General features: G+C 41.4%; 2 protein-coding genes across 2 annotated transcripts; both read right to left on the reverse strand.

Annotated features, from left to right (window-relative positions):
* Positions 1-230: 230 nt before the first annotated feature.
* Positions 231-1,164, reverse strand: LOC4345134 (uncharacterized). Its single transcript, XM_015795615.3, has 2 exons — positions 860-1,164; positions 231-710 (listed from the first exon to the last, which is right to left on the reverse strand). The coding sequence occupies exons 1-2, from the start codon at positions 993-995 to the stop codon at positions 436-438; spliced, it is 411 nt and encodes a 136-aa protein (XP_015651101.1). The 5' UTR covers positions 996-1,164; the 3' UTR covers positions 231-435.
* A 1,734-nt stretch (positions 1,165-2,898) lies between these two features.
* Positions 2,899-6,708, reverse strand: LOC4345135 (F-box protein SKIP1). The gene is made up of 2 exons (XM_015795614.3): positions 6,301-6,708; positions 2,899-3,716 (listed from the first exon to the last, which is right to left on the reverse strand). The coding sequence occupies exons 1-2, from the start codon at positions 6,669-6,671 to the stop codon at positions 3,143-3,145; spliced, it is 945 nt and encodes a 314-aa protein (XP_015651100.1). The 5' UTR covers positions 6,672-6,708; the 3' UTR covers positions 2,899-3,142.
* Between the last annotated feature and the right edge of the window lie 6,627 nt (positions 6,709-13,335).

Raw genomic sequence — 13,335 nt, forward strand, 5'->3', positions numbered from 1 at the left:
GTTGGTGCAGATTTTTTGGTGCACCATGGACCAGGGCCCTTGCCAGATCTCACCCATAATATTGTGGCAGCCTGTAATGTCTGGATTGAGATATATGAATTGAGAAATTGGTTTTCATCTTCTGTCAGTGACTGAAGAAAAAGCTTCAATTTTTTAACAGACTGTTTCAGCATGTGGTTTTCCAATTGGACAGAATCCAAGATAAGAACAGTTAGAATGAGAACCACAAGAACCTGGAACTGCAAGAACAATGTCTGGGACATCATTGTGCAGACGATAAATCAAGAATATTGAATATAAGATACAGGAAGATGAAACAATTTCAGTGTGCACTACTGATAAACTGGATACACAAATTCAGTCATTCAGAGATTACCACACCACTAACACACATACTAATACCTTTCTTGCAAGAACACCACCACTCACACAGCTTCAGAAGCTGAAAGCTGAGACAGCAATGGCGAAGGAGAAGGCCAGTGCCAGGATGGACGTCGTCGTCGCCGGAGCTGGCATCGCCGCCGCGTTTTTCCTCGGCCGCGTGTCGGCCGGTCCACTGTTGACATTGCTGGCGCCGCCTGTGGTGCCGCCTGTCGAGCCGCCGCCCGTGCTGCCACCCTTGTGAGCTATGGCCATTCTCTTGGGAAACTTCACCTCATGGCCAAGCTTCCTGGGGACCTGAATCTCCAGGAGCTTCTTGCCTTCAGTGACTGAACAAACCAAAGGTTTTCAGCAAAAAGTTATTTGATTCTCCATAAGATTGATTAGTATCACAAATTCATTTCTTGACAAGATTAGTGCCATGGCAAGGAAGCAACAGAGAGAGAGAGAGAGAGAGAGAGAGAGAGAGAGTACTGACTATGCGATTCTTCCACCTGGACATGAGGTCTCAGATGAGCTCCATTAATCCTGTGGCTTCTCTCAGCAGCACACCATGTGCCCTGGGAAGCAAGGGTGAGTAGGAGGAGGAAGACAGCAAGAGAGCTTTTCTTCATCTTGAGATGGACTGATCAACAAGAAGCTATTATGTGGAGTGTGTGTGGAGGCTCTTTCCTCTTATAACTTCTGTAGAGAAAGGCCTGGGAGTCTTCCCGCTAACACCACAAGGTGGTGTGCTATCTTGAGCCTCGCTCCTCTTAATAATTTCTGTTATAAGAGCCCTTCTTCTCATATCCAGCGTTTTTTTTTTCTTATAACTTCTATAGTGTAGCACTGTAGCTACTAAGATGGAGAATTTTTACTGTGCTTGACGAGTAACGAGGGGTACACCATTTTAGTGTAAATTTTGTAACACTTTTGCTAAAAAAAATGACGCCACATTTTTTACTTAATGTCAGTCACTTTTTTCCATATGTGATTGCTACATCTCTTTTACATATGTATGTTCCAATCCCTCCTATGTCCTCTTCCATGTAGGTAATCAATTGCTTTTATCCTAATTCTCTTATATAGTGTGCACTATAAAAATTACAATGTAAGTACTAAAAACTACAGTGTAATTGCAATATAAATATATGGAATTTACTGAAAATATGGCTTCATTAATATAGCTAGTCCTATTTTATAATGTCTTAGGACGCCGGAAAGTAACACAAACAATGAAAATGATGGTACCTCCTCTAGTAACATAAAACACATATTCCTATCTGCTTTGTTTGGGAAAACTCTGGAGAAAGGTTTAGGGAACATTATGAAGTGGAGGTGCTTTGTGCCCTTGTCGCTCACTGTTGAGCTTTATAAATCAGGATTCCTGGCTTAGTTCAGGTCTAATGGGACCTGTCACCCAAAAAGATTGCTAATTTAGCACTCAGACAGGATTATCATATGTTTTTCTGTTTCCAAGCTTGTGCCTTCTGCAGGGGGATAGAGAGGGACACAAAGCATTACAAGGAGCAGATATGGTTGCTTTCTTGCATGTGGTTTGTTCAGATTTTTCATGGTTCTCCATGGACCAGGGAACTTTGCCATATCTCATCCACAAGATTGTGGCAGCCTGTAAATCTGTGGATCCAGAAATTAGTTTTCATCTTTTGTCAGTGACTGAAGAAAAAAAATGGCCTGTACCTTTGAGATATATATTGTTTACTAGTAAATACTGAAGGCTCCCTTTAGCCCCATTATTCTTTCGTGCCACTAAAATGCAGCACAAAGGATATCATGGAAAGGATAGCGACATATTAAACAAATTTCGTACAAAATATGCAAGAAAATTATCTCACTACCTGGTCGGTGTTCATTATAGATTATGAAGGATATTCTGTTTTTACGACCATGGTCGTCCTGAAAAGGATAAGGTGATGTCAGTACGAATTGAAGGAGAAAACAAATGGGGGTCCTTTTACATGACAGAATTCTGAAAAAGAAAGGCCTCTCATTATATTGAGACAGAGAAAGGCAGTTAATTTACCTTCTCTAGTGTCTCTATACAAGGATGCCAATCATTTTCACAATGCGATCGATTTGTTGTTTCTGCTGCATATGAGATGTGGATGATTGATAAACCTAACAAACATACCAGATTTGAGATCCCAAGTTCACAACAGAATGAAAGGTGATGTGTTATCTGTCCATAAAAGAGAGCATATCGTATCTGTTTGCACATGAACATGACAAGCAATCAAAATGAAGCAAAGTGCAACAGGGTTGACAGCCATGATCGAGAGGTGCTCTGAATCAGCATCAAATAAACCAACCATGTTACGTGAGCATAAGTTATGCCATTATTCCAGGACCAACAAAGAACAAGGGTCTGAACATAACACAACTACTGATTATCCACATTTTTTATACATGTATGCACGAAGTTCTGCATACACATATGATGTCTTTGCTTTCAAATGTTTACACAAACACATAGCATCAGCTATCTTCTCAAACACAGATGACAAGAGCACCAGATATTAAGAAATTTGATACTAAGAAATTTTGAAGAATCATTGTAGGTGACCTTACAAATTATTACTGAAGCATGACAATTTTCTTATGGGTACATGGAAAAGATGAGTAAAGCAGCACTATACAGGGTATTATTGTCATTATTTTTCCACAACACAACACAAATACAACATTCACAGTACTAATAAATACAAGCCATATGTCAGAGAACAAACACCTGAGGTGATCGTTGAACTTGAGGCTGTTTTTATATCTGGAATACATTTGTCTGAAACCTTTCATCGTATAACTGCCAGTGCCCATACCTACCCATGTGGAAGGAGGACCTGGGAATGTAAAAGTTGGGATTCTCTAGTTCCTTCAGGTTCTTCATATTAGAAGTAGCCTGTTGTATACCCCTGAGTGTCAAATTTGCGCAGCCATACAAGTCAAGAACCTCCAATTCCTTGCATCCTCCTGATATTGCGTTGAGGCCAACAACAGATAGCTTTGAGAACCTAATTACGAGATGCTTCAAATTTTGCATGAACTTCGAAATTGCAATGGCTTCCCTGTCACCATCTTGGGGGCAATCTCTTAGATAATCATCAGGAACTATGCCAACATGCTCCGATGAATCGAGCCAATTGAATATGTTCCGCTTGAGAACATTGAGGTTTCGGCAGTTCTGACCGATCATCTCCAGTGACTTGTATGAAACCTCATGGCAGTAGCTGATGTCCAATTCAGTAAGCATATGACAGCTCGATGCAACAATAAACATTGATCGATCACTTACACTTGGGCTGCTTCTAATGGAAAGAATGCTGAGCTTTGGAGACCTGCATATGAATAAAGCAAGTCAATAGTGGCACCTACAATCTCATTGACATGTCAAATGTAGCTGAAGAGAAAGCAAAATAGCATGTAGCTTTTGCTCTAAATAACTTATAGAAATGGACCCAACCTAAAACTATCTGCAGAAATGGAATGCTCTTTTATACTACTTTGCAATGAGGTTGTACAACTCACGCCAAGATCACTGGTGATGAATTTTGTGACATGTCAGTATGTCACCAGCACTGTCAATTCGGCTGCAGCTCAGTTGCTAAAATGGGTGACGCTGAGCTGCAAGAGCTCCAACTCAATGATGATGGCACCGAGCCTCTGTATTGCTGTAAGGTTCTGTCTAGTATTGTGGTGGAAACAAAACTGTTTGGCTATATGATGTTTTTTTTCCTTTAAACGAAGTTGCAAGCAAATATGTTCTTTGTTATAAGCTTGTTTTTGGATCATTTGTATGTGTTGTGAAGCCACATGTATGTAGGTGCAAAGTAGAGTAGGTACCTGACACAGGTTTGGTACATTTCTGGATAATAACATAAAGAAAGGTGTTAGGAGATAAGTTGTGTTACTTGTTTTCTCATATCGGGTTGGTTTGTTCATACCAAACAACTTATCCCTGGGGATCACATTCAACATGACTCATCAAGTCTCCAACTTAAAAAGCTGATTGAGCTCAGGTTAGCGACTATGTTAAAAGATATCCCTAACTCTATGTCAGGTCAGAGTCTCATTGCTATTGGCTGGGAATAGCTCCCACGACACATAAGGGGGTAAGTGAGAGTAAGTGTGAGACTACTCTTTATCACCCCTTGCACTCAAACACATTTCCTCCACTGTTGTCCACTCATATGTTCACCAAAGGCAATAACACTACAATTTTCCAAATAACAGAAAACGTGAGCGGGCATGTGACACGAGCAATTTAAATATAATTTTCATAATACTACTATATTTCACAAAATAATTTTCCACAGAAGCTTGACAAATAAGAGCAATACACCAACCACCAACTCAATTTCAGTTTAGTGTATCTATTACTGTAGTGTTGGCAAATAATTTACTGGGTTAACATGCACAGAAACACCAATATACATTTACATAAGAGGCTGAATGATGGATACATATGCAATAAAAACATTAAAATTATACAAACAGCAATACAAAAAATTGAAAAAAAAATTACAGAATAGTTGAATTGAGAAAGCTATTTTACTTAGAATGGTGTAGAAGCAGACAAACGTTCAAGATGAACCTGTAAAAACTATATGGATGGTTGGTTCTCCATGTATTATGAATTTTGGTAATATATTAGCAGGAAGACAGGAACAGACGTATTTTACTTCTTGAAATAGTTGTGTTTAAATAAGTACAAGAGTATGAGTTTCTAGAGAACTTCATTGCTGAAAAGAAGCAAAGTTTCAGGCTACTACACTCAAAATGTAATACATGAAAATCTTTTCTTGCAAATTCATGAGTACAAAACAGCACCTAGTTTTCCTTGATTGTGATGCAGTCAGTTTAATAAAAAAAATAAAATCTAGATCACCAACACGGCAAAACCTACAACAAATAGAGCTGTTGGTTCCCTGGAGGAATATAGAAATTTGAGAGGTTTTTCTAAGACTTTGTCTTCCTGAATAAAATAACATCACCAACATTCGACTTAAGAATGGAATTATGACCTTTAGTACAGATTCCCACATATTTGTGGCTCCATAGTTAGACTATAGGCCCCATATATCTATTCCTACACACTATAAAATATATCAATGAAAAATCAAGCATCAGTCAATATATTAGTTCAAATAAGAAAACCATAACTTATCATTAAGAACGGAATATGTAGTTTAAAATATATTATATTCTGCAGAGTTGGGAATAAATGCTAAATAGAGAAAAAAAAGTCACCAACACCCTCCAGTGTCATGAACACATTTTACAACCTGAAAGCCCAGAGAATATAGATCTAAGGACCAAGAAGAATTATGAATGAATGCATACTACATAAAAAAAAACTATCAGTAACTTGTATAAATTCAAGGCATTAAGGCGCACAAATAAAACTGCATCGTAATTGAGAAAGGAACAGTGGTAAATTGCGCATACAACCATTATACAGAACGCAAATATGCGCATCATTATATTCGATCTCGAAGGTCTAAGAACAGGGGCAGAGACACCACCCGGCTTGCCCAGGCGGCCTCGGGCTCGCCGGCAAAAACTCCATTAAATTTTAATATTGATGATGAAATTTCTATAACAAATACTAGTTATATTGAAGTTTTCCCGGACTCAAAAATCTTTCTAGCTCAGCCACCGTCTAAGAAGATGAAGACCATTGCTTGGTATGTGCATATTTCTTGGTCAGCAAAGAGAAATTAGAGAAAAAAAACATTTCCAGGAGGCCTCTGTGACGGGGAAATTGTGAGAAACTACATATGCAATTAGGTATCATATCACACGAAATTTGAACTTCTAATTAATCAACAAAAAGCTTCATGCGTCTCTAATAACTTCGAACAAAACATCACTTCCAGAAAAAAAAAAGAAGAAAACATATAAAATTTTACACGTTTGTACCTTTCGGCGGCGAAGGCGAGGGCGTCGTCGGAGCAGTGCCGGACGCGGACCTCCCTGAGCTCCCCCGCGGCGAGCGAGGAGGCGGACCGGAGCATGGCGTCGACGCGGCGCTGGAAGGCGGGCGTCCACCACTCGGCGGCGTCGGCGCCGACGGACGCGAAGGCGGGCTCGAGGTCGAGCGCGGCGAAGAGCGCCGGGCGGGAGGCGGCGGCGTCCCGCCACGCGCGGCAGCACGCCATGGCGCCGCGCCACACGTCCTCCAGGCCCAGCCGCGAGAACGCCTCCGCCAGGCACACCGGGGTCATCTCCGACCAGTCCCGCTCCTCCGCCACCGCCGCCGATTCGCCGCCGGCCACATCGCCCGTCGCCATATCGAGTGGCTAGGCTAGGCTAGGGTTTTCTGCTCTTAAATTCCCTGGCCCCAATTCGTTTCCCCTTTTGTCTCAAAAAATAAAAATACTTTTTTTAGAGAGAGACTACATAACGGGTCCCGTTAGAACGGGATATTTTAAGTGACTTCTTCCCTTTCTTTCCGTTAGCTTCTATGTGTGTTTCCCCCGACACCTGGTATCTTGAGTATCAGCTGGTACCTGATACCTGGTACCTGGTATATTTGGTACCGACTGGGTACCAACTGGTATTTGGTACCGGCTAGTACCTAGGTATCATAGACTTGGTACCTGGGTACCTGGTAACTTGGTACCGGCTGGTACCTAGGTATCACAGACTTGGTACCTGGGTACCTGGTAACTTGGTACCGGCTGGTACCTAGGTATCATAGACTTTGGTACCTGGGTACCAGGCCTAATACTTGTGAGTACCAGGCTTGATACTGAGGTATCGCGATTAATACCTAATAGAGAAGGCCATGGCACGGACGCAAAAGATGGTGAGGTCCGGCTGGAAGTCGGCGACGACCATCTCCAAAAACATGCGCTTCAGCAACTTCATTTTGAAGTTGATGGTGAAAGAGAGGAGGTAGAGGTTCTAGAGCAGATTGTCGTTGGCGTTGCGGTGACAGAGGCACCGAGACCGCCGGCTTCTTCTTCTTCTGCGGTGGCGGAGGAGGAGCCACCTGCACTCACTAGCAAGGAGGCGGCGGGAGCAGCGGGCAAGGACGATGGCACTGGTGGATCGCGAGGGTGATGGAGACCTTGGTGAGGAGTGTGAGGGAGGAGGGGAGAGGCCTCGACGCCGGCAGCGATGGGGGGCGCCAGTAGAAGAAGCGGCGCCGCAGCGGGCGGAGGACGGCGTCGAGGAGGCGCGACGAGATCACCCTCGATGCCGCCCCGACCTCGCCGACGCCGTGCCGTCGTCGTCCACCTCGGCCGCCGGAGACGACGACGACGACCCCTTCCTCCTAGCTGGCTTCATCTCCATGCTCTTGGACTTCTCCTGACTCCTGAGGACTTCTCCTAACTCCTGAGTGAGAGAGAGAGAGATTGTGGAGGGGAAGGGATCGAAGGAGATAAGGTTGATGAGACCTTATCCCATTGTGACGGGATACTGTTGTGTAGATTTTCTCATAGTACTTTGGTCCACCTTTTATTATCCATGTTTTCTATCTTTTTCAATTTGGACTGGATAAATTTATCATGGTTGCGATTTGAACTACCATGAACAACTTTTTCTCGTCATGTCTAACTTCCCTTTCGGTAAACATATGAGCCATACACAGAGGAGTTCGGCCGTATACTAGAGCTGATGTGATTAATGTCGTTGATTGTGCTGAAAAAAAATCGTTCGTGGTGATCCAAATCGCAACAATAGTAAATTTATTTGATCCAAAGTGAACAGATGTGTTTAAGGGTGGTCCAAAGTGAAAATTAAATAATAAAATGTAGCCCAAAGTGTAATTCACTCTAAAAAAATTCGTTGGCCCTTTCTTCCATTCGGGAGAAGACGACGCGCCACGTGCCAAAGCTTCGTTGCATTGTAGTCATATTCTATAATTTTTCATGTTTTAGACATTATTGACAAAAATATATTATTATTATTATTATTATTATTATTATTATTATTATTATTATTTTATAATGTATGTAATAAATATTTTTTACTTTTATTATAGTAATTTGTAAGATAAATCTAGTGTTTTTAAAGTTATTGACAATTAAAGTTATAAAAGTTTGTTCAAAACGTCCTCCCAAAAATTACTCTCTGCGTCCCATAAAAAAGAATCTAGGATATGAATCTAAATGAGTAAAGTGTACAGACGGTTATTAAACTTGTAGTGGTATGTCATTTAGGTCCCTAAACTCTCAAAATACATATCCAAGTCTTAGAACTTGTCATAGTGTATCATTTAGGTCCCAAATCGCCACAACCCCTTTAGCATCCTACATAGCGTTAATGTGGCATGCCACATGGACATGACGTGGCATCATTTTGACTGACAAATAGGACTCATTTAAAATTTTTCCTTTTCCTTCTCTTTTTTTCCCCTTTCGTCTCCTTTCTCTGTGACCTGAGCAGAAGAAAGGAAAAAAGAAGAATGAGAAGAAAACGAAAAAGAAAAATAAAAGAAGAAAAAAAAGACACGTCACGTCCATGTGGCATGCCACATCAACGCCACGTAGGATCCTAGAGGGGATGTGTCGATTTGGGATCTAAATGATACACTTTGACAAGTTTTAGAACCTGAATATGCGTTCTGAGAGTTTAGGGACCTATATGACACAACCCTACAAGTTTAAGGACCGCCAATGTACTTTACTCAATCTAAATATATGTATGTCCAGATTAATAGTACTAAGATGTGTCACATTGGCACTATGTTTATTTTTTATGGGACGGATATAACTACAACACACGTCCTCCCATAAATTACCTTTTAGTTTTATTAATTAATTTTTTCTGTCTCATTTCAATTCACACCCAATTAATTCTCTTGTGTGGGATGAGAAAGCGTGGGAGAGAAGTTGCTGTAACTAGCTTTGGACGACTAGCAAGCAATTAGGTTTTAATTCGTGTACTGTAGCGGTTGCGGGTGCGAGGAGACTGAGGCTGCGCTGTGCCGGCGAGTCCCTCCAATGCAAATCGACACAGCAATCTCTTTGGCGTCATGGATGGAAGGCGGATTGGGCCTAGGAACTTCTCCACGTTTGGATCTAGTCGTCGTGACCCCTCCCTACCGGAGGCAGCTTTGGTCAGTGAGATCAAAGCGCAGCGGTGCTGGGTGGTGGACATGGAACTTGGCGGTGGTAGTCTCTTCGTCAACGACACTTCCTAGGTCATCAGCGCATTCCCTCTCTCATTCTCTCTAGCTTTCTACCTCTCTCTTGCTTTCTGCTTCTCAGGAAATCTTTCTGCTTCTCTCTAACAAGGCCACCGGGTTCTAGCTAGCAGGGGACGAGCGGCTCATTAGAGCACAACATTGTCTACGTGAAGGGGACGTGGTGCACTAAGACCAAACGACACCTCTACCTTAGAGCCTAGTTTTTTTTTATAGAAGAGAAAGATGTCACCTCTTATGTTATCCATATGATAGCCATTATTAAAGGGGTGGTATATACATCACATCTAAACTAACTCTAATGAACTGGCCCTAAAATTTTCATTTATTTTTGTTTGTTCAATTTCCTCTTCCTTTTCTCTCATTTCTCCCCTTCTCTCTCTTCTGTTCTCTTCTCCACCTCACCGTAGGATTTTTTTTTCCTGGGTGTGTCCCCCTTTGAAGAGGTAAATTGAATGCTTAATGCCAACAATATAGTTTTTGGGAAGTACAATATAATTATTCAACTGGTGTTGTATTAACACTCCCAAGGTGGAACAGAGAACAACACCGATTACAACTCATTTTTAGTCTTCATCCCTGTCCTTAAGTTTCCCATAAGGGGATAATCACTCTTCTAAAATTTCCCAACACCATCAGTCATTCAGTTATAAGAAAGAAGCATCGGGTATGGCCTAGGTGAAGCTGATGGTTCCTTGCTATAGAAAGAAATGCCACAATTCCTCTTCATATTTCCAATGATTCAACTTGATCTCAGTGTAAAAATCCCATAAACGCGGATTCAATTTTAGAAGTTCGAACTCATCGATTTCACATTTCTCACTCATTCATTCAAGTTTTCAATTCTTCAATCAATCTCTCTCCCTTTCTCTCTTTCTGTTAAGAGAAGAAAAGTATCAGAGAAACAAAAAAGCTAATAATAGTGAACGAGTATACTTAAATATGGACGGATGATGCCCAGAGCTGGACCCTGCGGGGCATTTAAATATTTGCCACTTTTAGGTTTGACATTTAACTATTTGCCACCCCTATCTCAAATACATATAGATCTATATGTGTCTATAGCATATAGGTCTAGTGGCAAATAGTTAATTGCCACATCTAAAAATGACAAATAGTTAAATATCTCGGACCTTGGTGGCCTGGCCGGTGGTCGTTGCCTTCCTCGTGCAGTCACCGCTGTCGCTGCCGCTATGCGCCGAGGCGCTAGCTAGTGTCTAGCCGGTGGCTGGCAACCTCCGTCTCCAGCTTGCTGTGCAGTCACAAAGCCACGAGACCCACGACGCCTAAACTCGCCGTGAGGCTGCTGATGCTGAGGGCCGCGCTACCGCGCCGCGCCGCCGCCAACGCCTGCTAGTCCGACGAAGTGCCAAACCCTACGCGTGAGTGCCATGCTGCCAGCCAACAGGGCATAGATGCACATGGGCATCTTCTAGCCGTGCAACTTCTGGGCTTGTACATCTTGGGCTTTCGTTTGGCAAGGCACACATAAAATGTTTTGGCCCACCTGATGCATACTACATACTACTAGTAAAAAATTATAGATTTTTGTAGGTATGCCGGTGCATACCTGGCACCCCTCCAGGGTCTGCCGCTGCTATGTGACATTTGGGGGCAAGTGTGTAGGGGCTCACAATACTTGCTCTTAAGGCATGAATAGGTGTTGAGGCAAAATTACATAAACCACCGTAATTGTCACTATAGGTTTGAGATTCTACTACATAACCTATTTTTGATGTAAATGCCTACACACCCAACACTACCAGGTTGAAATTGCCCCCTTTGTGTAATGAGTAGTTGATTTGTCTCATTTCTTCCAATGCAAGCTTGTTGTTGATCACTATCATCGATAGCCTAGACGCTCAGCCCTCACGTCATTTACGGTCATCTTCATACTTCTAACTAGCCTAAGAATGAGCTCGAGTTGAACCCAACTCATAGCCACACTAGACGAGCCTGGCCTAGCTGATATGATCTGCTACGAATCCATGTCAGAAGGAATGGGCCGAATCAACTACTCATGTGTGTTGGTGATGGGCTTATGGGGTGGAATCTCAAAATTAGAGTGACAATTGGGTGGTTTGTGCAATTTATCCAGGAGTGATATCCGATGCCATGTGGCATCCACATAGGTTGAGGCTATACATTTGAGATGGGTTTTTCTCACAATGCAAAATGGTTTTGGAGATGGTTTCAATTTTTAATATTAGCCCTTAGATAGTTTATATTTTAGTCTTATTTTTTTCAATTTATGTGCAGTTATAAAATTTTAAATTGGACGCCTCAAAATCTAAAAAATAATATAAATTTCCTCCAGCCCCAACCCATCTCACCTCTCCACCTCTCCCCATCTTGGAGATGAGCCACCGGCCCCTCCCCTCTCCCAGCACAAAACACAAAAAGAGAAAAAAACAGAACTAGAGCAAAAGAGAAGAATAAAGCACCTCAACAAGACCCTCCCAACAACGTAATTCACAAGCCTACTTAACCGGGATTCATAATCAATGAGAACACCTTGGCGTTGGTTGAACTCCAAAGATGAGCTTCCTCACTTGCAAAAACTAGACAAGCCAAAATGCTCGAGAAAGTCTTGTTGAAAACGCTTGGTGATGCTCTTAGTATCGTGTAATATGGAAAAGAGGTATCAAGGTGGAGGTTCCTTTTATGAGACTTTTAGAATGTGTTTGTGTGTATAAACATCTTGTAGTGGAGACCACAAAAGATAAGAAAATATTTCTTTATCTCTCACATCAAATTCTCTACCTTCACCTGACAAATGGGCAAACATTTTTTTACTCTACGTCATTTGATGCTTTGGTTGTGTTTAGATACAAAGTTTGGATCCAAACTTCAGTCCTTTTTCATCACATCAACCTGTCATACATACACAATTTTTCAGTCACATCATCTCTAATTTCAACCAAAATCCAAACTTTGGATCCAACTAAACACAGCCTTTATGTACTACTTTGAAATCGGTGTGCTATAGTAGTCTCTCTCCTCCAAACTATATGTTGTTGCTCTAGAAGTAAAGGGTGTACATTTGTATATAAAAGACCATATATTAATATTTTATTAATAAACTTAGCTAAATTAGCATTCTCTTTTCTTCTACGTCACTTACTAAGGGTCTGTTTGAGGAACACCTGGTAGAAATTCAGCTCGTGAGAATATGGAGAAACTGGGAAAAGTAGCTTCTCAGAATCTAAAAGCTAGAATATTTGGGGGAAGTTTTTTTGATTCTGCTAGAAACTGCATCTGCCAAAAGCTTTCCCCAAACAGGCCCTCATAATATGTAGTGTATGGTAAATTTGAAGTCAACTGACATCTGTGCAAATGATCAAGTAGTCTACCTCTTATTATTTCAACCTAAATTTGAGATGTAGCCTTAGTGGAGATTATGGTTTGTTTATTTGTTTTGACTTGAGGAATTTTTGAGAGATAATAATGAATTGCAGCGGATCAAGAGCAATTAAGTTTAGGTAAAGACATGATGGGGGAGTTTAAGGACCTAAGGTGATGTGCGATGTGTACGTAAAGCACCCTTCTAGTATCATCAGATTTGCGTTGCTAGATACTGTACATCAAAGGTAAAACTGTAAAAGAAAGTTAATTAGGGAGAGAAACTAATTGCCGTTAGTATTGATGCTGTGCACAAGGATAGATCTACAAAGAGTAAAACATATTGATGTGAGCTCTATACATGTGGAGATGAATCCAAGATATCGGTGTGACCAAGCTGGTTTGCATATGTACTACAATATAATGTACAATCTATAATTTTTGCGGGTTGTTTGTCA

The sequence above is a fragment of the Oryza sativa genome, chromosome 8, assembly GCF_034140825.1.
Source record: "Oryza sativa Japonica Group chromosome 8, ASM3414082v1".
In the NCBI taxonomy this organism is placed as follows: Eukaryota; Viridiplantae; Streptophyta; class Magnoliopsida; order Poales; family Poaceae; genus Oryza; species Oryza sativa.

What these genes read in the sequence shown, in the direction of transcription:
- LOC4345134 (XM_015795615.3), bottom strand. Translation starts at nt 995, where the DNA reads ATGAAGAAAAGCTCTCTTGCTGTCTTCCTCCTCCTACTCACCCTTGCT. An exon ending in CCAGGTGGAAGAATCGCATA is followed by an intron (nt 711 to 859) that starts GTCAGTACTCTC and finishes TGGTTTGTTCAG; the next exon opens with TCACTGAAGGCAAGAAGCTC.
- LOC4345135 (XM_015795614.3), bottom strand. Translation starts at nt 6,671, where the DNA reads ATGGCGACGGGCGATGTGGCCGGCGGCGAATCGGCGGCGGTGGCGGAG. An exon ending in CTCGCCTTCGCCGCCGAAAG is followed by an intron (nt 3,717 to 6,300) that starts GTACAAACGTGT and finishes ATTCATATGCAG; the next exon opens with GTCTCCAAAGCTCAGCATTC.